Source organism: Dermacentor variabilis, chromosome 7 (genome assembly GCF_050947875.1).
Source record: "Dermacentor variabilis isolate Ectoservices chromosome 7, ASM5094787v1, whole genome shotgun sequence".
Taxonomy (NCBI): domain Eukaryota; kingdom Metazoa; phylum Arthropoda; class Arachnida; order Ixodida; family Ixodidae; genus Dermacentor; species Dermacentor variabilis.
The window spans coordinates 124,084,116-124,107,348 of NC_134574.1; the positions used below are offsets into that span (position 1 = coordinate 124,084,116).

At 47.3% G+C, this 23,233-nt stretch overlaps 1 protein-coding gene across 1 annotated transcript; it reads right to left on the bottom strand.

Moving 5' to 3' along the window:
- Window positions 1-530: 530 nt before the first annotated feature.
- On the bottom strand, window positions 531-19,018 carry LOC142588829 (uncharacterized). Its single transcript, XM_075700647.1, has 9 exons — window positions 18,764-19,018; window positions 17,710-17,836; window positions 12,874-13,186; window positions 7,491-7,808; window positions 6,814-7,014; window positions 4,758-4,959; window positions 3,285-3,549; window positions 2,414-2,805; window positions 531-818 (listed from the first exon to the last, which is right to left on the bottom strand). The coding sequence occupies exons 1-9, from the start codon at window positions 19,016-19,018 to the stop codon at window positions 531-533; spliced, it is 2,361 nt and encodes a 786-aa protein (XP_075556762.1).
- Window positions 19,019-23,233: the final 4,215 nt, after the last annotated feature.

A 23,233-nucleotide genomic window follows, 5' to 3' on the forward strand; every position in this document is an offset into this window, starting at 1 on the left:
AGGACTTGACATGCTTCTTTAACCCCCCCCCCCCTTTTTTTTTTCTTCTACTCACAGGGCATGTTTGCCGCTGTCGCCTGTCATTGTGACGACGCTGCGTTGACGCTGCGTGAAAAATCTCCAACTCCATCGAAGCGACCGTCGTCCTTGCGCACAGAATCCCATCAGCGAGAACGTCGCGTTATTTATTTCGCGCGCCATCCGAACGGTCGCCGTATAGCGAGCGCCCTTATACACGGCGTCGCCTTCGCTTAACGGGCGATCGCCTCGCCAGCGGCCCCCTTCCCCCAGCGCAGGGTAGCAAACCGGACGTGCTTCTGGTTGACCTCCCTGCCAGAAATTTCCCGTCTTCTATTTCTCGAACACTTTCATTCGGGCTTAGTTGTTACATAATTGTGAACTTAAACTTACAGCGCGAGTACCTATAAGACGAACCACAAAAGGTGTGTCATATCTTCCTTTCGCGGTTCGTCTTAGGCGTTTGCGCTGTGAGTTTATGTTCAGAATTCTCTCTCTCCCTCTCTCTCTCTTTACGCTCGCGGCACATGAGTCTCGCAGTTGTCCAGGCGGCCGCAGTCGCACTTGACGCTCCGCTCCCGGCGGCAGCCCAGCGAGAGCGCCAGGTCATCGCTCGAGTAGGCCACGTCGTTGCAGGTGTCCCGCAACGCGGCGTCTCCGCATCCGAGGAAGCAGGCGAGCCGGAAGTAGAGGTGCGCGCGGCCGCGGTCGCCCAATCGGCGTTGAACGTCGGCCGCCCTGCGTCGCGCCAGGAACGACGCGAAGAACGTCGCCCAGCGACTCCCCATGAACGGCAGGACCTGGGGACGGCGGCGAACCTCGCCAGTGTTTATTGCGATACTCCATCAAGACTCATTCTTTTTTTGTTTCTGTGAAAGTAAAATAGCGTCGTGAGACCTATACGTACCTGTCACCTCTGCACGCGCAGTGTCGTTCCAGTTAACATTTCTGTTCCTTTTGGGTATAATTGCACTTTATTTTTTTTTTTTGCGCGATACCGTGAAGAGCAACCTTCAGTTTAATCCCTCAATGCTGACAATCCAGAACATTGGTTTGCTTTGCAGGCGCCAGGACTCGAACTGAGGTCTCGACATATGTATGCGTGGATGATAAATACATAAATGCTAGTTTTTAGCTTGATCGGCACTGTTAGTCACCCAGTTGTATTAAATCTGGTGCATCGATCGATGCATCACTTAGAAATTTATTGGGAAAGATTTGCTGACAGCGTTTAGTGTATATATACTGTAACGTTATACCGTAAAACTTTATTTAATAGGTTGAAGTCTCTAAATATGCTTTCAATCCGGCTTACTGGTTTCCACGAACACCGTGTGTTAACGCACGGTCAGAATCACTCGAGGACACGTTGTGTTATGCATAAATGCAGTTTTCTTTAATATACACGGAAACACGTGTGATTTGGAGGTACTTGACCTCGCTCATACTCACGCGGGTTATAATTCGCTGTTACTCGGCTTCAAGCTCACGCTCACTCCAACACACCTGGACTCATTAACGCTCACACCTAGTTGAACTCGTTCAGACAAACACTGACCCTCTCTTGGAATTACCTCGACTCACTCGTAATCTCTAGGACTGAGTGGGGCTTTATTCATACTGACACTCCTGCTCAATCTGACTCCAACTCCGACGCGGACTTGCACCCACTTGGATTCGTTTCCACTTAGATCTCCACTTTGATCCAAGTTGATCAACACAAATTTACATCTCCTCAGGCTTAGTTGGACTCACACACACGTGCATTCCAAGTCTCCTCGGCCCATCCAAACAGACACTTCGGGCTCATCTTGACTCTCGCAGAACAATTGCACGAGTCGACGTGTTTCAATTTGCGTCCCAGCGTAACCACCGCGGAATTTTACTATGCAGATCTAGTGAAAACATGGCCACGTCGGCCGTATTTCGATCGGGCCGAAATGCGAAAACACCCGTGTACTTAGATTTAGGTGCACGTTAAAGAACCCCAGGTGGTCGAAATTTCCGGAGTCCTCCGCTACGGCGTGCCTCATAATCAGAAAGTGGTTTTGGCACGTAAAACCCCATAATTTTTTTAGTGAAAACATCTCGTTATGTATGTATGTATGTATGTATGTATGTATGTATGTATGTATGTATGTATGTATGTATGTATGTATGTATGTATGTATGTATGCATGCATGCATGCATGCATGCATGCATGCATGCATGCATGTATGTATGTATGTATGTATGTATGTATGTATGTATGTATGTATGTATGTATGTATGTATGTATGTATGTATGTATGTATGTATGTATGTATGTATGTATGTATGTATGTATGTATGTACATTGTTCAACACCGTGCTTTTTCTACACGTCTCTCGCGTCAGAACAGTTGTGCAACCCACCGCGTGGGGCGCCACGTGTCTTCCCAGCGCGAAGGACACGGACTCGCTGAAGCACTCCTCCGTGTAGTTCGTCAGCGAGGAGGGCGAGTAGAAGGCGGAGTCCTCGTAGATGGCTCGCAGCATCAGCGCCGCCACTGTCGGGTAGAACACGTCCACCTCGTCCACGCGCAGCGCCAGCACCCCGTGTCCCGACAGGTAGGCGGGCGTCACGACGAACGAGTCGCCGTCGTAGCCCAGGTAACCGGAGAGGACGTAGTCGGCCGAGCGATCGTCGCTGGGACGTCGGCCCACGCGACTGCGGAGCGCGATGGCCAGGTTGGGGAGGAAGGCGTCGCCCAGCCGGGCGTGAAACTGCGGCGCTGGCGGGACTATTGCCTTCATATTGTCTTGCCCTGCGGGTCACAACGTAAGGGTCGCACCTGAATGTCGAATGACGTTATTATTGTATGCTGCTTAGTCAGCGCTGCCAGCCTGCACAGAATTGGCAGCTGAACCCGCTGATGTTATGTTTGAGAACTTGCTTTCTCTTATCGAGAACAAAATTAGGCCAGAAAGCAGATAGCCGTATAAAAACAAGCTTTTAAGCATTAAAACGTGCCTGAATCAGGTAAAAGGCAAGGCAGCGCTTTCTAACATGAATATATTCATAAATACTGCATGCCAGGTACTAATGACAAAGAGAATAAAGTATTGGGCGAAGGCTTGCTAAGACGATACACCCCACTATTTTTTTTTTACTCGCGCCATGACTACAATCTACGCATTTCACTACCACGCTCGCCCAGACAAGCTATCGAGTAAGAGATGTTGCGGCTCATCGAACACCCCCGACGGGGAACTCTGACTAGACGTGTGCAGCCACGTGAAGTACCATAAAACAACAACTCCGTCCTCTTCAAGTGACCCACGTCGACGAGCACGCCCCGGTTGACGCGGTTGTCTCGCATCAGCAGCACCCGGATGTCGGCGAACAGGCCCCGAACCGTGGCCACGGCTTCGTGCTTCTGGAACTTGCGCGCCACCCACTCGGCGTAGAGGGCCCCGAAGTGCTCGGCCGTCAGTTGCAGGCACCAGCGAACGTTGTCGGACCGGTTCGGAACGTACAGCTCTCGGAGCAGCAGGCGGTACTTAATCACCTGCGCGATTCCGTTGCTTTAGTGGAAAATTGGAAACCTTTGTTCCGTGACGCAGTTAACGCGCGGATGAACGCGGAGAACAAGCACACGAAAACGGGGATCGTTTCCAAGGGCCGTATTCCTTCTGGAATTGGAGCATGTGTATGGATTCGTTTGTAAAGAAAACGCCAGAACGGGAAAAGTAGCACCATGTCAATGAGGTCATGTCAATGAGCAAAACCAAACTACGTTGCATGGAATTTACATGTCCAACATGAAAAATCAGGTGAAGTGAAATTGAAGTGAATTGAATTGAAGTGTATGTTAGAACATGGTGTCTGACTGTGGAAATTATTATCGTAATAAATAAAAACCTCAATGTGGGACAAAACTCTCATCGATAGAGAAAGAAATTGTCCTCCCCTCAATTCTCGCCCTTCAACAGCCGCTCAAAGCGTTCAATTTCTCGCTTTATTCTGTATTATATTTAACAGGAATGCGGTCACATGCTCAGATTAAGGAGCCGGAGTGCAAATGATGGGGACCTTCTGATGAAATTCTCGCTCTTTTCTGTGTTATATTTAACGGGAACGTGGTCACATGCAGAGTTTAGGATGCCGAGTTGGAAACCTTGGGGATGCGCAACACAATTTCCGTCGTTTTCTAAAAATTTAGCTTTATATTGTGTAGGCAAATAGCAAAAGCGCTCATGAAGTCTTTACCTTGCAGTAGAGAAGTACTGAGCTCAAGTACATTCCTAAAGGGGCGTTTTTCATATACTAATTAAGGACAAATTTTGATTGTTAGTTGTGTTTCTTGTTGGGAAAAATCGTTTCTTTGAAACTCCGCTGGTCATTCAGTTACACAGATTCGTGCCATCGCCCATCGAAATAGGGCGCTTGGCTAATTGCCTCACATCAGTGGGGAAGTCGCCAGTGGCATATCAAGACGGTTCTTTTGGGGGTGGGGGAGGGAAGGTTGGGGAAAGCGGTGCTCGCGCTCAATCCAAGAAGGGGAATGTAACGGGGTAGGCGGGAAGCGTTGGGCAGACCTCGTACTAACACTAATTTCTGAGAAAAGGGGGGTAGTGTGGGAGTGGGTGCACGTGGCCGGGTGTGCTACCCCTGGCTGTGCCACGGGAAGTCGCTGCTTTCTTTCAGAGCAAACGTGGAGCAACTGACAGCGCCCGGGTCAACACATAACGCGTCAAACACACCGTCATTCCGAACCTGCGCCAGCAGCACGCTGAGAGCGTAAAGACCCGCAGTGGACAGAGGTTCTGATCGCAGCCTGCCAATGGCGGCGATTGCTGCGGGGTCGCCCCGGAAGTTGTCCAAGATCTGGCTGGTCGTATTTCCAAGCGAACGAAGAGCATCCGTCGTCGGAGGGATGCGCATTGACGGGCGGATGGATTCCCGTCGCGTCGTCATACTGCGGGCAGAAAGCAGCGATGGAAAATGATAGGTTATACAATGTCAAGAAGGACCCGGTGTCTTGTGCGTTGGCACTTGATCGAGAAAACTAACTGCGCAATACGACGAGGACATACACAGCGCGCACTGCGAACTTCAGTAAATATAAGTTAGGCTAAGCGCCTTTAATGCGCGATAATGGATGTGCCCGCATGCGCTGAAGAACATTTAGTTTAGTGTGTACGTGCCGGCTTAAGCTCATCCATGCATTATAACGTGCCAGAAGTGCACGGTTTTACTTCTATGCTAATAAAAATGGGTACTCTTCGCCATCTTGTGCTTTATTTATGCTTCTACACTGTGAAATATATACTGTCGCTTCAGGGGCCTACATTAGGCACCGCTACATGCGAGCCTTTAAGATAAGTTATGTTGTCGCAAATGGTCAATATATTTTGAACCTATTTCGAAAGAAGGTAGAAGGGAAGATTTCATTTATTATGGGGTTTTACGTGCCAAAACCACGGTCTGATTATGAGGCACGCCGTAGTGGGGGACTCCGGAATAGTGTGGACCACCTGAGGTTGTGAACGGGCACCCAAATATAAGTACACGGGTGTTTTCGCATTTCGCCCCCATCGAAATGCGGCCGCCGTGGCCCGGATTCGATCCCGCGACCACTTGCCTAGCAGCAAGTGGTCGACCTTAGCCGCTAAGTTGCCACGGCGGGTGGAAGGGATGAAGCTTTCTTAACAAACTCCTTGGTTCAACTACACTGCCCTATGGTTTTCATGTTAACAGGCCCACTCATTTTTGATGGTAGAGGATGTGCACATTGAAGTGGGTAAGTGTTCTCTACGTAGTACTGTTCCATGTTTCAGGTTACCATTTGCTTGACACAGCCGCTGAACAACGACGAAGTAACAGACGGAAGAGCACCAAAAATAGTGGAAAACTCGGCGAGTTGATGGTGGTCCAGGCGAAAAGGCGTGGAACACGAGTGGCAAGACAAAGCAGGTGCATTTGTTCTGTCCTCTTGCTTCGTATTGTCCTTCGTTCCACATGTTTTTTTTTTAAAATGAACAGAACTTCGGTTTATAGCGAGGTCAATCAAACGAAATCAATGTTTATTGAAACACCAGCAGATAAGATGGGTATTGACTTTTATTTGAGGATGATTTGATTAATAGAGATGCCATTAATAAAATGAAGAACGTGCTCTCCAGGGATGCAGGGAGCTTATTCAGAAGTTCAGAAAATACGCAAGGAGTGACCCTTCGCGCGGTTGTTTAGAATAATCGCGTATACATTCTATATTTTTTTGCCTGGTCAGTTTATATTGGCGAACACCAGCTGCTCTTAGTTCTCAGCCTGAAAGAAAACACATGCTCGTCATGCGATCATTTTTGTTGTTCAGGAGCTGTTTGTTTGTCAAAAATCAACTTCAAAATTTGACTTTCGTCTGTTTTTTCGTCGTGGTTCTAAGTGCGCGAGAGTTTCGCGAAACCCACGCTCACATCTGGAGAGCTGAATATTAGCGCATATCTTAGAATTGTTGGCAAAACTGCAAGTTCTTACAGGAAGTCAACGCACACTACCGCTTATTTACCAATAAACATAACACGACACACTATTCCGAAGAGTGAGTGCTCCACGATGATTGCAAACGTCCGCAGAGCATTGACGAAGAGTTGTTTTTTGTTGCAGTGGAAGCTGTACTGCAGCACTGCAGACGAAGCTCGGTGCTTGCAAGATTTAGTTTCGACGCCCACAAGCGCCAAAGCGTTATGAGCCGCTTGAGTGCTTCTGTACTATCCATAGCACGCAACAAAGTCATTTGCTAAGTAGACCAATTGGGCGATAGCATGCTTACCGCACTTTTTTCTCTGACGACTCCAATATCCTGGTCATGTCTTTATCCACCTCGAAGAGCCGGTAGAAGTGGAATTTGAAATTCACTTTGAACGCTGTCAGTGTTTGCACCAGGAACTCGCTGACCTTGTGTGGAAAACGAAGGGTGGACTGCAGGGTCTCGCCTACGTCTATGTACTTAGTACCTCGTCCCTTGGTGACGCTGGATAATTACGTGAACGAGAACAGAACGAAAGTAATAAAGATTGGAAAAGGAAGAAGGAATAGGTCATTAAATAGCTATGGACGAGAAAATCCCTGTGCTTTATTGTCAAGAGAAACTCGAATGCTGCGTTCGAGATTGGTGGAATGTTTCGCCTTTCTTGGGTAGTGACATATTTTTAGCCCATATGAAGAGATGATATAGCTACACATAGGCGTTATAACAATTCGGACTTAATTCTGGCAAGATAGAAGTCATGCCCCCCTATTATTACTTTCGGCTCAGTTGCCCGGATGTTCGGGATACCATAGAGTGCAAACGAGAACACAAAACTTTCATATGCAAGGGTCTACATAGTACAGGCGCACTGATCAAGCCTCAAGGGAATACAACAAGACATTTGTGCAACAAATTAACTTAAAGTCACGACAGCCTCATCCCTTAGTTATTGTACGATCTAATGAATCTGAGCGTACCTGAGAAACGAGGGCAGACCAGTGTCCTGGGCTGTTCTCACTGCGAGGTGGAGGAGGGCTTCGTGCGAGACCACGTGGACCCACGAGCTGACGTCCTCGCCGAGTGCCGAGGCAACGTCCGCGGCGTCGCCGCCCCGACTGTGACCCGTGGCCATCGCGTAGCAGCTGTTGTGGAAGACCGCCATCTGGTGGACGGCTGCTGCTAGTCGCACAACCCAGTGCGGAGGAGCGCTGGTAGCCAGGCTGAGCAGTGTCTCGTGGACGAGCATGTTGAATGACTCCAGGTGCTCCTTCAGGTATGACGGCCGGTTGGGGTACCTGTGTGTGTGTGGCGCACATCTATCTATCTATCTATCTATCTATCTATCTATCTATCTATCTATCTATCTATCTATCTATCTATCTATCTATCTATCTATCTATCTATCTATCTATCTATCTATCTATCTATCTATCTATCTATCTATCTATCTATCTATCTATCTGTCTGTCTGTCTGTCTGTCTGTCTGTCTGTCTGTCTGTCTGTCTGTCTGTCTATCTATCTATCTATCTATCTATCTATCTATCTATCTATCTATCTATCTATCTGTCTGTCTGTCTGTCTGTCTGTCTCTCTGTCTGTCTGTCTGTCTGTCTGTCTGTCTGTCTGTCTGTCTGTCTGTCTGTCTGTCTATCTATCTATCTATCTATCTATCTATCTATCTATCTATCTATCTATCTATCTATCTATCTATCTGTGTTGGCCTGTAATGTGGTTTTAGTTATTATTATTATTAGTAGTAACGGTTGTTCCTAATTGCTTGTTCAGGTGGATGTTATCTATGTTTTAGTGCTAGCTATACCTCCTACCAAATAGCTAACTATTTGTTAATTAATTACCGTTGTAGTAACCATTAGTACCAACCATTAGTAAGGACCATCAGTAGAGCCGTTCTAAGGAAATACTTTCAATTGTTTTATTGTTTGTCGGCTTCTAATTGTTCTTGAGTAAGCCTACCTATACAAGTCTGCTTGACACATCGGGGAAAATATCAATAAGAAATATCAGAATCAGCCATTAAAATGCCGCGAACAATACAGCAATGTTACTCATTTATTTATTTATTCATTCATTCTTTGTTTATATATACTGCAATACCCATTCGATATTCTAGCAGGGTGGCAAATACATAAATAGGTTATAATAGAGGTGCTTTGACGTAAATCTATTCCAAACAGTCTTTATCCCACTTCTGCAATCAGCCCTCCACGACTGGTCAAAAGTTTTTCGGGCACCCCCACTTGGCCTGTCTGTGGCGCGACGTCACGAAAACTCCCCATACGATATGACGTGTGCACATTGATTATGCATGATTAGGCCGAACAAGAGAAAAATAATTATGTCCGATTACACCGCTTTTCCGCCTTTAGCCCTCCGCTATCGGTGAAATGTTTTCGGGCAGCGCCCACTTCGCCTTTTTCTCACGAGACGCCACAAAACCACGAAAACTAACCGCGTCAAGATGACGTGTACGCAGTAAAGGTGCATTAATGTATCGAACAAAACTTCTTTCGGAATAGCCGGAGCCTGCCCCGCATACACTTTCAGACGATTTCCGCTAGAGGGATGTCTGGCGTTAGTGTCTACGGGAGCTGCAAGCGGGGCGGATTCTGCAAGCATGGGAATGATGGTTGGTGCATGTGTTTGCCTAAACTTAGTCGTTATGGCTTCAAATGGTTTCGTGACTTCGAAAACGCGTCATCTTCAAGAATGTACCGCGTAAAAAATAAACAATTACTAATAAGATTGTACGATGGCAGGATTCGAACACAGGGCCTCTGTCACAGAAGCTTGATATTCAAACCATTATGCCACGGGCGCCCTTTCTTTCTTCATTGCGTGCTTTGCAATATTACGTCAAACAAAAACTAGTAGTTGGGGGGTGGAAACAAGATAAAACAACAAGTTTTCAACACCAAGTGTCGGTAGTACTGGACTGACTATTTTCAGATTATTTGAGCGCTTTCAAGGGTTCCACACTCGACAATCACTCCGCTACACACTCTGCTTTCTAAATTTCTACAAATCTGGACATGGATACTCGAAAACACGCTCGTGCGGGCCGAGCATCCGGCTCGCAATGATACCCCGCCGTGCTGTAGCGCCATAGGCAGTGAAGGTCAATTAGCATATTAAGGTCAAACGGCAGTCCACCTTTGTTCTCCATAGGTAGGTACCTAATATCCTGTCTTTCTTAATGGTCCTCTGAAGTACATCCCAAAAGTATACCCTGTCCCAACAATGTAGAAATGCATGATCTATAGTTTCTGTTTCTTACAGATGAAAAATTAAATTATGGGGTTTTACGTGCCAACACCACTTTCTGATTATGAGGCACGCCGTAGTGGAGGACTTGGAAAATTTCGATCAGCTGGGGTTCTTTAACGTGCACCTAAATATAAGTACACGGGTGTTTTCACATTTCGCCCCCATCGAAATGCGGCCGCTGTGGCCCGGATTCGATACCGTGACTTCGTGCTCAGCAGCCTAACACCATATCCACTGAGCAACCACGGCGGGTCTTACAGATGAAGCAATGTGACCCCCGAGGTAAGTAAAAATCGCGGTCTTCTAAAAAGGTTTTGACAGGCAGTATACCAGTGTGAAGTTTAAAAAATAAAGACTTCGTCCCTCTTGTTAGTTCCATTCTTTTTACCCGCTTAAGAACGTCATCCCCTTGGCCTCCACTGCATATGACCCTGTACAGTGGAACAGAGTGAACTACATCACATACATCTTTGTATAGTTCTTTACGTTTCACTGAAAAAAAGGTTTTCATTCGAGAATGTAACAAACAAGAACCGCATACTTAAATTAACCTCCCTGATAAAACCACAGGGAGAAGCGAACATATTCCCTGTGCATGCGACATAGCCAGGTAACGCGCCCGTTAGCCGTAAGAAAAGATCGCATGTGTCGCGGGAAAACAAGAACCCGTTTAGGACCTGTCGTATAAAGAGGTGCGTCATTCACTACTGCGATAAGTGCAGCTACAATTTCTTTATTTGTACAACATACTGCGACGTCATCCTAACAGGACAAAATTCCAACTTCGGATGCTTCAAATCTGAAGCCGGGAATACTGCGATTTTCAATGATCGCTAGGCACATGGTTTCCATATATATATACTGAACAGAAGGGGGCTCTGGGGTCAGACCTGGATAACACCACGGACTCCTGCATCAACAACCGGCACAAAATGCCCTTATGTATTTCTTGTGGACTACCCTGTGTGTTGAGAGGCTAGGTGCGTTTCGATTTCGCCCCCTCAATTAGCTCAACAGGCGCAAGTAGTGGCGATTGTGCGTGGTCACAAAGTATTCAGCACATAGGAAACTACAAATAGCTCTAAACTTTAGGACATTGCAACAAGGGCAGATAAAGCGTAATAAACAAAGCCTACTTCAACGTGTTGTTTTCACTGCCTTTACTCAACCATAAAATAACAAAAACCTAGACGTTTCGCCACCTAGGCGGGTGGCATCGTCAGTACACAAATGACAACAAATGAGAAATACATCCTATTTATGTATGATAGTGCCGTAGACATCCGGCAGGGGGCTACGGTTAGAATTGCATGAAGATTGATTACGACGGATGAACTATGATTCTACAAATTTTCTTGGGCCCCTTTGAAGTATGAGTTCCCCTGGCTTTTGGAACATTTTTTCCCGTGAACAAAGCCACAAGAACGTCTGAATCTGCAAGCACGAAGATCAGACAAATCCATCTACATTCCATAATTCCAATGGCGGCTTATCGACTACAGCGCCACAGTTCCGTCTGATAATTATTGTAAGAAACTTTATGCTGCCCCATTCCGAAAGGAATAAAAGATGGCAGACCACCGATCGCTCTGGCACTGGCTGCTTGAAGCGGCCGGGGAGAACGAATTTATTTGTGCGTAATAAACATTTTTACGCCGCAGTATATGCTCGTCGAGCCCTTTCGACACATATACAACATCGTTCTACCAACGCTTCTTCACCGAGGATCCGTCTTAGTGATATTTTTAGCCAGCTTTTGCAAACCGCTGCGGTTTTCTAACAGCCACCGCGAGCCAAGAAAGGGGAAGCAGTCCAATCCCACACGCCGGCATTTCGCTCATCATCCGGTTATCTACTTGAACTGCGCTAGCTCGGCCGCACTGAAATCCTCTCCACTTCAGCGTATTCCTGGCCTCTTGTCAGTCAATTAGATCTGAAAAACCTGTTGAAGTACACATTACTATTTGCTTTGAAATCAAACAAAAGTTACCTCCTATAAACGAGGATAGCGTTTGATTTGGCAGGTCAAACAACGCTGCGAGTCACCGCCCGGTGCTTACGTCGGAGGTTACGTAGATCTGACGTCAGGAGATTGGACCAAAACCTAATTGGAATAATTTTACTTTATAGCGCCGAAGTTATAAATAGATCACGTCGCAAAGTAAGTACATATTATAGCAACTCAACAAAACAAAAGTAATGGCACGGAAGCAACACCGTTGAGTGTCATGTACAAAAAGGAAAAGAGCATTCATTACGATAAATGTGACACAAAGGTTGTAGGACTTGAATCTTTGTTACGCTATTCCAACCATTGACAGCTCGTGGAGAAAGGGAATATTTAAAACAGTTGCTTTTGTTTCGAAAAAGGGTTATAATCAACTGGTGTGTCTGCCTTGTGGTTTATCCGGAAGGAAAGGGGATAATCTTTGCGATGTCAGTTTTATGGTACCCTTTATTTATTTGCTACAAGAATTTTAGTCGGAGCTTACGATTTCTTTGCACTGAGGGTTCAAGTTTACATCTTTCTAGTAAATGTGTTATTGAGGTGAGTCCGAAATGATTGTAAATAAAGCGAACAGCCTTCTCCACTCGGTTAAGTTTATGTTAGTTTTAGTGAACGATTCTAAGATTATACCAGCGTCTTCATTGTGCTCACGGTCTTCATTGTCTGTTGGCTTTTAATTGTGCTTTGTAATGATCCTTTTGTATATACTTCATGGTTGTAATACTGAAACACTCACTCGCCCTTGTAAATCTCAGAATCAGTCACATGGCGAATGAAATCGTGCATAGAGAGTCCCTGTACGTAGGATGCTTAGCAATCCAAACGCAATAGCCAGCCCGCATGGCGGCCGGCACTTCTTTGAACCACCGGTGGACTCTGAGGACACCTAGCTGAGGCATTGTGGTATGCAAACGAAAGCGAATGCTAGTGGAACGCACTGGGACAGCACTCGGCGACACAGCGATCCCCAAGCGCATACCGTCGGTTCAGAAATTGCCGGCCACCGTGGCGCCAGCCGATTGTCGCCGAGAACTGGCAATCTACACTGGCACCCGCCGCGCCTCACCGGGGCTTCCAGTTGCCGCAGACGTGCTCGTAGAAGTCGTCGCAGGGGTCGGCGTCCGCCTTCATGGAGTGCGACAGTCGTTTCAGGGTCTCGCGACAGAGGGCGCTGCGACTGCGGTCGTCGTCGGCGCCCTCTACGCAGAGACCGTGCAGCGTGTTTGAGATGCCGACGAACGCCTGGGCCGCGCGCCTGGCACCGCCGCCTCGCACCGCGAGCAAAGTCAGCGACACGCCCAGCAGCACCAGCGGCAGGAGCAGGACGGCGCAGAACACGGTCGTGGAGCAGGGGTTTTTCACGTTAAGCTTGTTCGTGGCTGTTGGCACAGTCGAGAAAAGATGCGTAGAGGACTTTAGAAGAAGAAAATGAATTATTACAGCAAAAACGCAGCAGATCCAGTCGGTCCTGTTCGAGCATATGTAGAGCGAAGCTTACGAGGCATTGTTCACGCGCACCTTGTCGCCTGACTGAAGAATGCCCGGAACGAGTGAAGTCTGCAATGAAGTGCACCTTTGAACGCAAGTAACGTTATAGGGCTTGATAGAGGCAAGCTGGCTATTTCTGCACCATTGATTCGGAGTACCCGACCTCCCCTTGGAGGCGCAGATGAGACCGTCCATGCGGTTGCCAAGCGGCACAAGGCATGCGCAACGTGAGGCCATCTCCTCTGGTGACCTCTCTCCCGTCTACTCGTGGCTTTCCGTGTCGCGGCCCGCTAATCCTCTCCACCAACGGTCAACGAACCGTATGCGCAGGTCGGCTTGCCCCCTCTACCGTCCACTGCTGCGGGCGATGTAGTGTGATCCATCGCTCCTAGACGGCGCCGTCGTTCCGCAGCCGAGTGATAAGTTGAGAGGAATGGTAATTGAAGAGGAAGCGTATAGCAGCATAGGGAGTGACGCTAAGCGCATATTTTTGAAAATGGGATATGTAATTGGAAAAGAGAGCAAGGAGCCAACAATAGGACAGTCCAAAGTTGAACGCTGAACAAATAACACATGCAACCACTAGAGTGGAGAAAGTACTTGGAAAATGGCCAACCAGAGTGAGAATATGTTGAGTTTCTAAGTGTAATTGCGACAGAAATACGAAAAAAGAAGCAACATGCTCGTAGCGAAGAAAAAAAAAAAAGAAACCGAAAAGCTGCTGGAGCAATATCGGGTTTAATCTCTTATACAAGCAGGCCGGCACAATAATAGAGCAGCAGCTTCCTGGTTTGTTTTATGTGGATGGTATTGTGTTGCTAGCTAATCAAGCAAAGTGATATGGAGCTTCTGGTTAATATCTGTGGACAGGAAGGCAACAATTTAGGTTTGAAATTTAGTGTTAGAAAATCAGGTGTTATGGTACTCAATGAGAACAGTGAACAAACAGTGGAGATACAGGGCCAGGAAATACCTCGGGTAACAGAATATAAATACCTTGATATATAAATAAACGAAGGCAATACATCTATGGAAACACCGGAAGGAACAATACCAGCAAAGGGGAAGACAAATGCGGCCATAATGAAACACAGAGCGCTATGGGGATACAATAGGTACGAGGTGCTCCCGGGTATGTGGAAAGATGTAATGGTTCCAGGACTTACATTTGGAAATGTGGTTGTTTGCTTGAAGTCAGGGGTACAATCAAGACTCGATGGCAACCAAAGATCAGTGGGACACCTCGACTTGGGCATTCACAGGAGGTCTACAAATGAAGCTGTGCAGGGTGATGTGGGCTGGACAAGTTTTCAAGTGAGGAAAGCTCACAGTAAAATTACTTATTTATTAAAATTATTTAAGGAAAAGAACTACGGTGCTTATCAGCAAGTGTGCCAGCTGTATAGCAAGTGGCATGGCAACAAAGAACGTCAAGCGCAAAGTCAGAGAGACTGAGGCAATCTCATGGTTGGCGGCAATGAAAAAAAAAAACTGCTATGAGTAACTACTTAAGAAAAAAAAAAACAAAATTAGAAAAGAAATGATTTACGATAACTCAAAGGGACGCTTACTACTTTTCGAAGCGAGATCAGGATGCCTTAGAAGGGGAATTTTTAAAGCGAGGTGCAGCAAGAAAGAAGAATCGTGTGATAGCTGCGGTAAAGATAGAAAAACGATGGAGCATGTTTTATTAGAATGTGTAGATATCTGCCCAGCGGTAGATTCAGGTAGTTCTGGCCTCCTTGAATCCCTTCGGTTCAGCGAGAGCAAAGGGAAAGTAACCATGCCCACGACAGAGATTAGTAAGAGGCGTTTGGAAGTTTGGTGGAAGAACAGCAGGGGAGAATACAAACAACGGAGGCGCACAAGGACAAAGTTCCCGATAGGTGTTCAGAAAGTTTGGTGATGGAAATTTTGTGTTTTTTTAAGGATAAGTAGGGCATTAGGCAAAATAATAACAAGAGCTTGGTGGCGCGACCCACCGCCCTGTTCCGAAGGGGACACTCATAGCATTCATCCATCCATCCGAGTGTGAGCTATTCGGCGACTAATCTCGAGCAGCAGCAATAGCGTGCGGTAGCCACGGTCAGGAAAGTCCGGGATGGCTCGCAAACAAAGTTTAGCTTTAATAATAATAGGAACACGAGGAAGAAATTCTGAGTGGGCGTGAGGGAGAATGCTGCTTGCTTCGGCAAGCGAACCTCCGCTGGCTTCGTTCCCTTCCTCTCTCGTTCTCTGCTTTGGCACATTGACGACTTAAAATTAGACATCGCGCATGCTTGTACATCTTCCGAGTTATTTCTGGTAGCCTTGACTTCACCCGGTGATATAGTCTCTAGCTACGCTCGCATCATAGTTGCACCTCCCCTGTCTTGTGTGGTAGGATAAAGCCCATTGAACCTCGTAAAATAGCTACATGTCCTGATAAGTTGTAAGCGGAGGGGAAGAGGGGAGGTGGCTTCGGCGAACGCCCCAACATTTCCTTTAAAACAGGCATCGTATCACCGTTCGATGTGGCGTGCGAGCCGGCTTGACACTAGCGCTTGCCTACGATGATTTTTTTCTACAGCGATCGCTGTTACGACCTCATTCCCCTGATCGTTTTGACGTCCGCTGGTGTGCGTCGCTGGAATCCGGAAATCCTTTACAAAACATTCGCAGCTGAAGCACAGAAAAGAATCCTCATCGTATAGCGAGCATTCGTACTCCGTAGGAAAACGCCAGCCGGAAATTCCACCTCTCAGTCATTCCGCCGACCCTTCAGTAGCGGATAACATTGCACCTGGAGTCCGCGATTGCACAGCGCCATTGCTACGATTGTCTGACAACCGCTAAACTTGCATAGTTGTGTACTAGATATGGCTGACGTCAGCGCCTTATCGGTATTCTGGCGGCTAGCCGACCCAGTTGCCGAGACGGTCCTGAATTAAGGTTTCTACTTCTGCAACCAGTATTGACAATCATTGAAAACCATTGCGCGCATCTGGGGAGGTATTCTGTAGGAGTCCGCCTAGTGGACTGTCCATTTCGGCCGCTGCTGATTGGCTGGGGCCGCTTGTCTCCTCCTCGTTCGTACAGCTGCATCCAATCAGCACTGGCCGAAATGGACACTCCACTAGGTAGACTCTTACAGTTTATCCCCCCCCCCCCCGCTTCGTCTCCATTAGTCTTGTTATATAGCGCTCAGCAGGATAGATAAGAAAAAAAAAATAAAGCCGTGTCTTTCCACTTTTCAGATGGGGAGCGTGACTTCCACGAACGAATACGACTCACAGTTCGCTTCATACTAAGACGTATATGTCTCGCGCGCATGTACTAATGTTTCCTGCAACAAACACCGCGCGAAAGGGTGCAAGGCGCAGTCCGCATTATGTTTGGCGAGTGATCGCTTCACATGCTTCGCATCACGGGCGTTTCTCCATACCTGGTATGTGTCGAAGGAAGCAACAGAAAGGTGCGATTGTCCTGATCATAGCGTTTCACCGTAGAAGAAGTGGCTTTTAGAGGATGGGGCATTCGCGAGAAATACGCAAAAACGCGAGTCACCGGATGCTTCACATGGGTCAGTGCTTCGACAAGACGACTTGTCGTAGGCTACAGCGGATATTCGTGGTGGCGTTTACCACGAACCGAAACGTATATTTGAGTGGAACGTCCTGAGGGGCGCTAGCTGGTTCGCATTAGCGTTTAACTGTTTATTAATTGCGCAAGCTGGAAAAGCTGCAGACTCATGCCATCCCTCGGACACGTTAAGCCTGGCTGGAAGTTTTGGAAGTCAAAATTATGGAGGCAAGTACGGTACTTAAGACATTGAATAAGAGTAATTGGCTGGGTGGCCATTTCTCCGAGTGGCCAGCGAAAATCAGGCGGAAGTTGGCAAGGCGTCTAACGGGAAAGCTCATCGAGTACGCGCGGTGAACCAGCGCTTGAACGTTCTGTGTGCTCCCGCTCGTGTGTTGTCAATTTCTCGCACTTGCACTATTAGTAAACAATCGCTATCCAAAAAGAGCAAGCCCTGGAAAGTAGCGTGGGGTGTGTGTTTGAGCAGGGTGTTTGAGGATGAAAGGGGCAGATATTCTGAAGGGACGACTAGGGTTTACACGAAGGAGCTTGCAATCCGAATAATTAGTTGAAAAAACAACTTAAATTCGGCCGTTTTACGTACCATAACCACGATATGATTGTATGAGGCATGCAGTAGTGGGGATCTCCGGATTAATTCTGACCATCAGGGGGTTATTGAACGTGCTCTCAATGCCCGGCACTTGGGCTCTTCTGCACTTCGGCCGCATCGAAATGCCGCCGCCGCGGCCGGGATTCGATCCCGCGACCTCAGGCTTAGCAGCGCAACGCCATAGGCGCTCAACTGTCCCGGCGAGTAATCATTAGTGGCGCCGGCAGCTCTAATACTCACCTGGGGCGTCTATGGCAGCTTCGACGCCCTTGTCCACGTTCCGGCGTCGTTTTTGGTGGCCGCCTTTGTGACCGTGGCCGCGTCTCGCGTTTTGTGTCGCGCTAGAGTCCGAACGCAGCGACATCCCCTGGAGGTTCGTTCAACGTAAAATCAAAATCGGATGCACTCGAGTGCAGGCCAACGAAAAGAAAAAAAAAAACACGTTGAGATGGTCGTGACTGGCTTTGGAATCGCCGCATTACAAAGCAGAAAGCAGTGTGATAGGCAGTGGCGCAGTGAGATACATTTTTCAAGAGAAGCCGGAGTAGCCACTTGGCCGTGAACGGGGAATAGGAGAAAGGGGCAGGGGGCTGGGAAGGGCCGCGTACTAACAAAGAAATTTCGGGATAGGACAGCCTTACTTATAAGAAACACATTTACTTTCAGACCTACAACAAAACATCAACGACCAACCAGGTGAACTAAGCTTGAAAAGAGAAACATGCACTATGGTGATGCAAAAAACAACAAAAAGAAAACAAAACAAAAGAGAAACAACCGAAGTAAACAACGGGAAAAATAGAGGTGAAAACGATATGATCTCATTGCACTTTGAAAGCACCAATGACGCTCTGGAGCTCTTCAATCAGAGGAGGATCACTTACAGCCGACACCTTTATTTATTTTCTATGGCACGATAATTTTTTGATGGTAACATTTTTCTTTTTTGACTGTTAACGCTGTCCATAAAGAGGGATATTCTGGGGACCCACGTTCAGCCCTGCAGACGACATCAATAAAGACGCTCGGATGAGCGCAGTCAGGTATACTCTACGACATCAACGATGCACATACACGAGGGGCACGTAAGTATCGCAAGATCATTCTTCAGTGGCTTCAACCTTGACGCTCTGCGGCGTTAGAAGCAACGTTCGAATCAGAGGAGAGCCAGGGCGCCGCTTTGTACACGCACAAGGCCAAATTCCGTCACGCTCGCTTGCCAGGGAGAGCCCGAAGGGTGTCATCGAATCTTCGGCAAAAGAAAAAAAAAAACAGAGAGACGCGGTGGCTTCACCTGCGCGCTCTCGGTCGTGGAAGGCAGCACGCGGTACTCGCTGCCGGCCTGCGCCACCGTGGACACCCTGCTGACTCGGTCGTTGTCGGCTGCGCTGACGCCGTCGCGGTCGTCGCCGCTCTGCAGCGTGGACGACACGACGGCGGCCGGCTGCTGTGGCTGGTGCCAGGCGGCGGCGGCGGCTTCCTGCCACGGCGCGGCCATGGAGTGTTCGCGGCCCAAGTCCTGCTTTGCCGCGGCCGATCGGTCCCGCATCTTCTTCTTCCACTCTATACACGTCAAATGATGATGATGATGTTAATGATGATGATGATGATGTACCGCTGTCATGTCCTCTCCGTTGGGGCGTCTCTTGGCCGGGATTCAGCCACAGGGACGCCTTTATTGCAATTTGCAGCTTAATTGGGGGCACAAAAGCGGTTGTCTTGACAAATTTCGAAAAATAAAATATTTTGTGGTTCTTTAGTCCTTATTTCTTCACGCTAAATTATTTCATTTCAATATATATTACGGCGTTCTTCTCATTTGTACATTCATATTTCTTTCTCTCATGCCCAATGTAATATACCAAGCTTTGTTTTGCCTATAAACTTATTATAGGGCCTCTCACAATCAGTGCACCGGCCTTGCCTAACTTTATTAGGATATTATTAAATAAATTTATTTTATAATTACCTGCTTCTTAACAAATCGTCCTCGGGGTCATTTCTGGGGAAGCATAAAAAAATTTGACTCGCACCACTTTTCCTAGGTCTAGAATATTCTTTTTACTTTTCTTATCAAGGACGCGAAATTGTGAGTTGCGTCTTCGTCTAACCTTCGACTGTCTGCTTTCGTTTTTTGTTTAGCCTCAGCAATTTTGTTGCTGTTGCGAAGATACTTTAAGTGTGCGTTATTTCCAAAATACGATATAGAGTATCGCGGCGAGAATGTTGGCGAAAAAAAAAAAACCTCCTCGCGGCAGCTTGACCTGCTTTGGCCATTTTAAACAGACGGCCGCAACGTGTACATCACTCTTTCGCGATCGTGTCTGCGAAGTACCACAGCCTGCTGCGCTCCCTCCCCCGCGAAAACAACGGAAATTTCAAACCGAATGCCACGCGCCCTCCCTCTCGAGCAAGCTGCAACCCTAGCCAGAGAGTCGAGGCCACCACATGCCAAAAAAACAAATAATAATAATTGAAACAGATATTCCGGTAAAACGATCTGCAGGCACCATTTAAAGCTTTTGCGCTGAAAACTGTAAAACTCCGTCTGAAGATCGTTTTACCGGAATATCTGTTTCAATTATTATTATTTGTTTTTTTTTTGGCATGTGTGGCCTCGACTCTCTGGCTAGGGTTGCAGCTTGCTCGAGAGGGAGGGCGCGTGGCATTCGGTTTGAAATTTCTGTTGTTTTCGCGGGGGAGGGAGCGCAGCAGGCTGTGGTACTTCGCAGACACGATCGCGAAAGAGTGATGTACACGTTGCGGCCGTCTGTTTAAAATGGCCAAAGCAGGTCAAGCTGCCGCGAGGAGTTTTTTTTTTTTTTCGCCAACATTGTCGCCGCGATACTCTATATCGTATTTGTGGAAATAACGCACACTTAAAGTATCTTCGCAACAGCAACAAAATTGCTGATGCTAAACAAAAAACGAAAGCAGACAGTCGAAGGTTAGACGAAGACGCAACTCACAATTTCGCGTCCTTGATAAGAAAAGTAAAAAGAATATTCTAGACCTAGGAAAAGTGGTATGAGTCAAATTTTTTTATGCTTCCCGAGAAATGACCACGAGGACGATTTGTTAAGAAGCAGGTAATTATAAAATAAATTTATTTAATAATATCCTAATAAAGTTAGGCAAGGCCGGTGCACTGATTTTCGACTTTCTCTACAACGAACAATAAAGCACAGAAAAGAGAGAGAGAGAGAGAGAGAGAGAGAGAGAGAGAGAGAGAGAGAGAGAGAGAGAGAGAGAGAGAGAGAGAGAGAGAGAGAGAGAGAGAGAGAGAGAGAGAGAGAGAGAGAGAGAGAAACATTTATTTCTAATGAGGTGGCTCGACTTCCTCTTAGGCTGGAGCCCTTAGTTTCAGGGCCCCATTGGCTCGCGCCACTTCGCGTGCCCGCCGGATCAGCCGTCGCTGCTCTTGCGGGTCTGAGCTGGTCAGCGCAGTCTCCCAGGAGGAAGGTGAAGGTGAAGGAGTAGGGGAGTAAGCCAGAGGGTGTGGGCACTTCCAGGTGCAATGATATACTGTCGGCTTTGCTCCACAATAGGGACAGTATGAGGGATATTGGGTGGGTTGGAAGAGGTGACGATAAAAGAGGCAGGGAAATGAAGCTGTCGCCACGCGACGGCATCTTCTCGGTTAAGGGAATTATGTGGTGGAGGAAAGTGTCTCCTGGTATCTCTGTAGTATTGTAGAGTTTCAGTGTAGTTCAGTGGTTCTGTCGGTGCGTCGTCTGGGTTGGACAACTCTTCCAATGGCGCGGGTTAGCGAGCTTTCGGGCAACCGCATTAGCGTGTGCATTACCATGGAGAGAAGCGTGTCCAGGTGTCCAGGCGATACGCACCCTGTGTAACGCTGTGGAGTGTAATGATGTAAGGATGCGGTGTGTGTAGGGTGTCACCCTCCCTTGTGCCAAAGTGCTGCAGGCGTCCTGTGAATCAGTGACCACTGTGATGGGTCCATCCGGTACCGGCATGGTTGAAGCGTGTGCGATGGCTAGGGCGATAGCAGCCTCTTCCACCGTGCCACTGGCCACAGTGTTGAGCGTGGCCGAAGCCCTCAGAATGTCTGTACTTTCTAGTACGTCTAGACATAGGGCATGTTTCTGTGGGTAGCGGGCCACGTCGGTGTATAGGACCGGTGTGTTCGATGTGCCATCGCCAAAGAGTCGAGCCAAAGCTTGTGCTCTTGCCTTTCGTCGACCTTTATGACGGTCAGGGTGCATATTACGGGGAATTGGGGCCACGTGAATTTTGTTGCGAATGCTAAGCGCAAGAAGTGTGCGGTTTTCCTGTTGTGGTTTTCTTGGTGTTTGGTATCCTAGTCGGGATAGAATGTGGCACCCTTGCATTATTCATTGCAGACGTTGCAATTGGCTGTTAAGATGACCTACAATCCAGGTGACCACAGGGTCAGACGGCGCCATTCAAGACGCACTACAGGAAGCAGTAAATATAGTACAAGGTATGCAACAGCCGGAGGACTCACCTGCGCAGCTGTGAAGTCGGAACTCCTGCTTGTACTAAAAAAAAAACCCAATAAGGCCGATATTCCACCAGCCATCACATTGCATCTCAATGGCAACGTTATTCCAAGGGTAGACAGACTACGTGTACTAGGCCTTCACATACAACACAACGAAAAGGCCACACATACCCCACATGCTCCGCCAACAACTTACCCAGGTAACGCACATGATAAAGCACATTACAAACCACCGACAAGGATTCCAAGAAAAAGACGTACTCCGAATTGTGCAAGCCCTCATAATTAGCCGATTAACCTACCACGTTCCCTATCATAACCTGACTCAGACTGAGATGCACCAGATTGACACCCTTCTCCGTACGGCACTAAAGGCAGCGCTGGGACTACCTCAACATGCGTCTACGCAGCTCCTACTACGACTGGGGCACCACAACACCATCCACAGAAAGGGCAGCTGACTGATCCATTGGCACGTTTTACCCTCTCAAAGCCGCACCTGAGGCACAAAAGTTACTGTAGAAAGAGATTCGGACTTTATAAAAAAATCAAATGTCTGGAATAATAAATATAATTACCCATCAGGATTTATATTATTCAATATAACGCAGAGGTTGAGTGGGCGGAATATTCGAGCGTATAAATATTTATTTAAGCCGTGCAAATTGCATAATAACATGAACTAGCTGAGAACACAGAATAATTAAATGCTCTTAGGAACAAGCGAACAAAAGTACTGAATTACGAAGAATGATGAGCATAAGCTTAATCGCGATTTCTTAACACTGCGTGACAATCTATAATACATGCGCTGAGCAGGATGTCTTCGGCGATTTCAGCAACTGAGGCAATGCCATTTAGACCTTGATATTACACTACAACTTACTACGTGCTGAAAGCACCCTCTAACAAAGTAGTCATCAAATCTCGCTTTACGCTTGCCTGATGAGCTTCGTATGAAACCATATTTTAGAGGCTACCAACCTCCCGCTTACGATTTAGAAAAGCCAATAGCTTGAAGAGCACATCGATCGAGTAAGGCGGTAGTTACCCCACTTTCCTTTCGAGAACGGGACTCCGTGGGACGCGTCGACAAGCACCGAAAAATGTTAAGATGTCAGAACGCGGATGCGGTTTATGGGAGTCTGTAAAGGCAGAAAATAGTGTGATTAGAAGGGATGGTCCACTTTATAGAAGAATCTGGAAAGTATGATATGGGTTTTCGGACCGAAGGAATCAAAAAGAAAAACGTAATTTTACTAATTACAAAACGGGTAT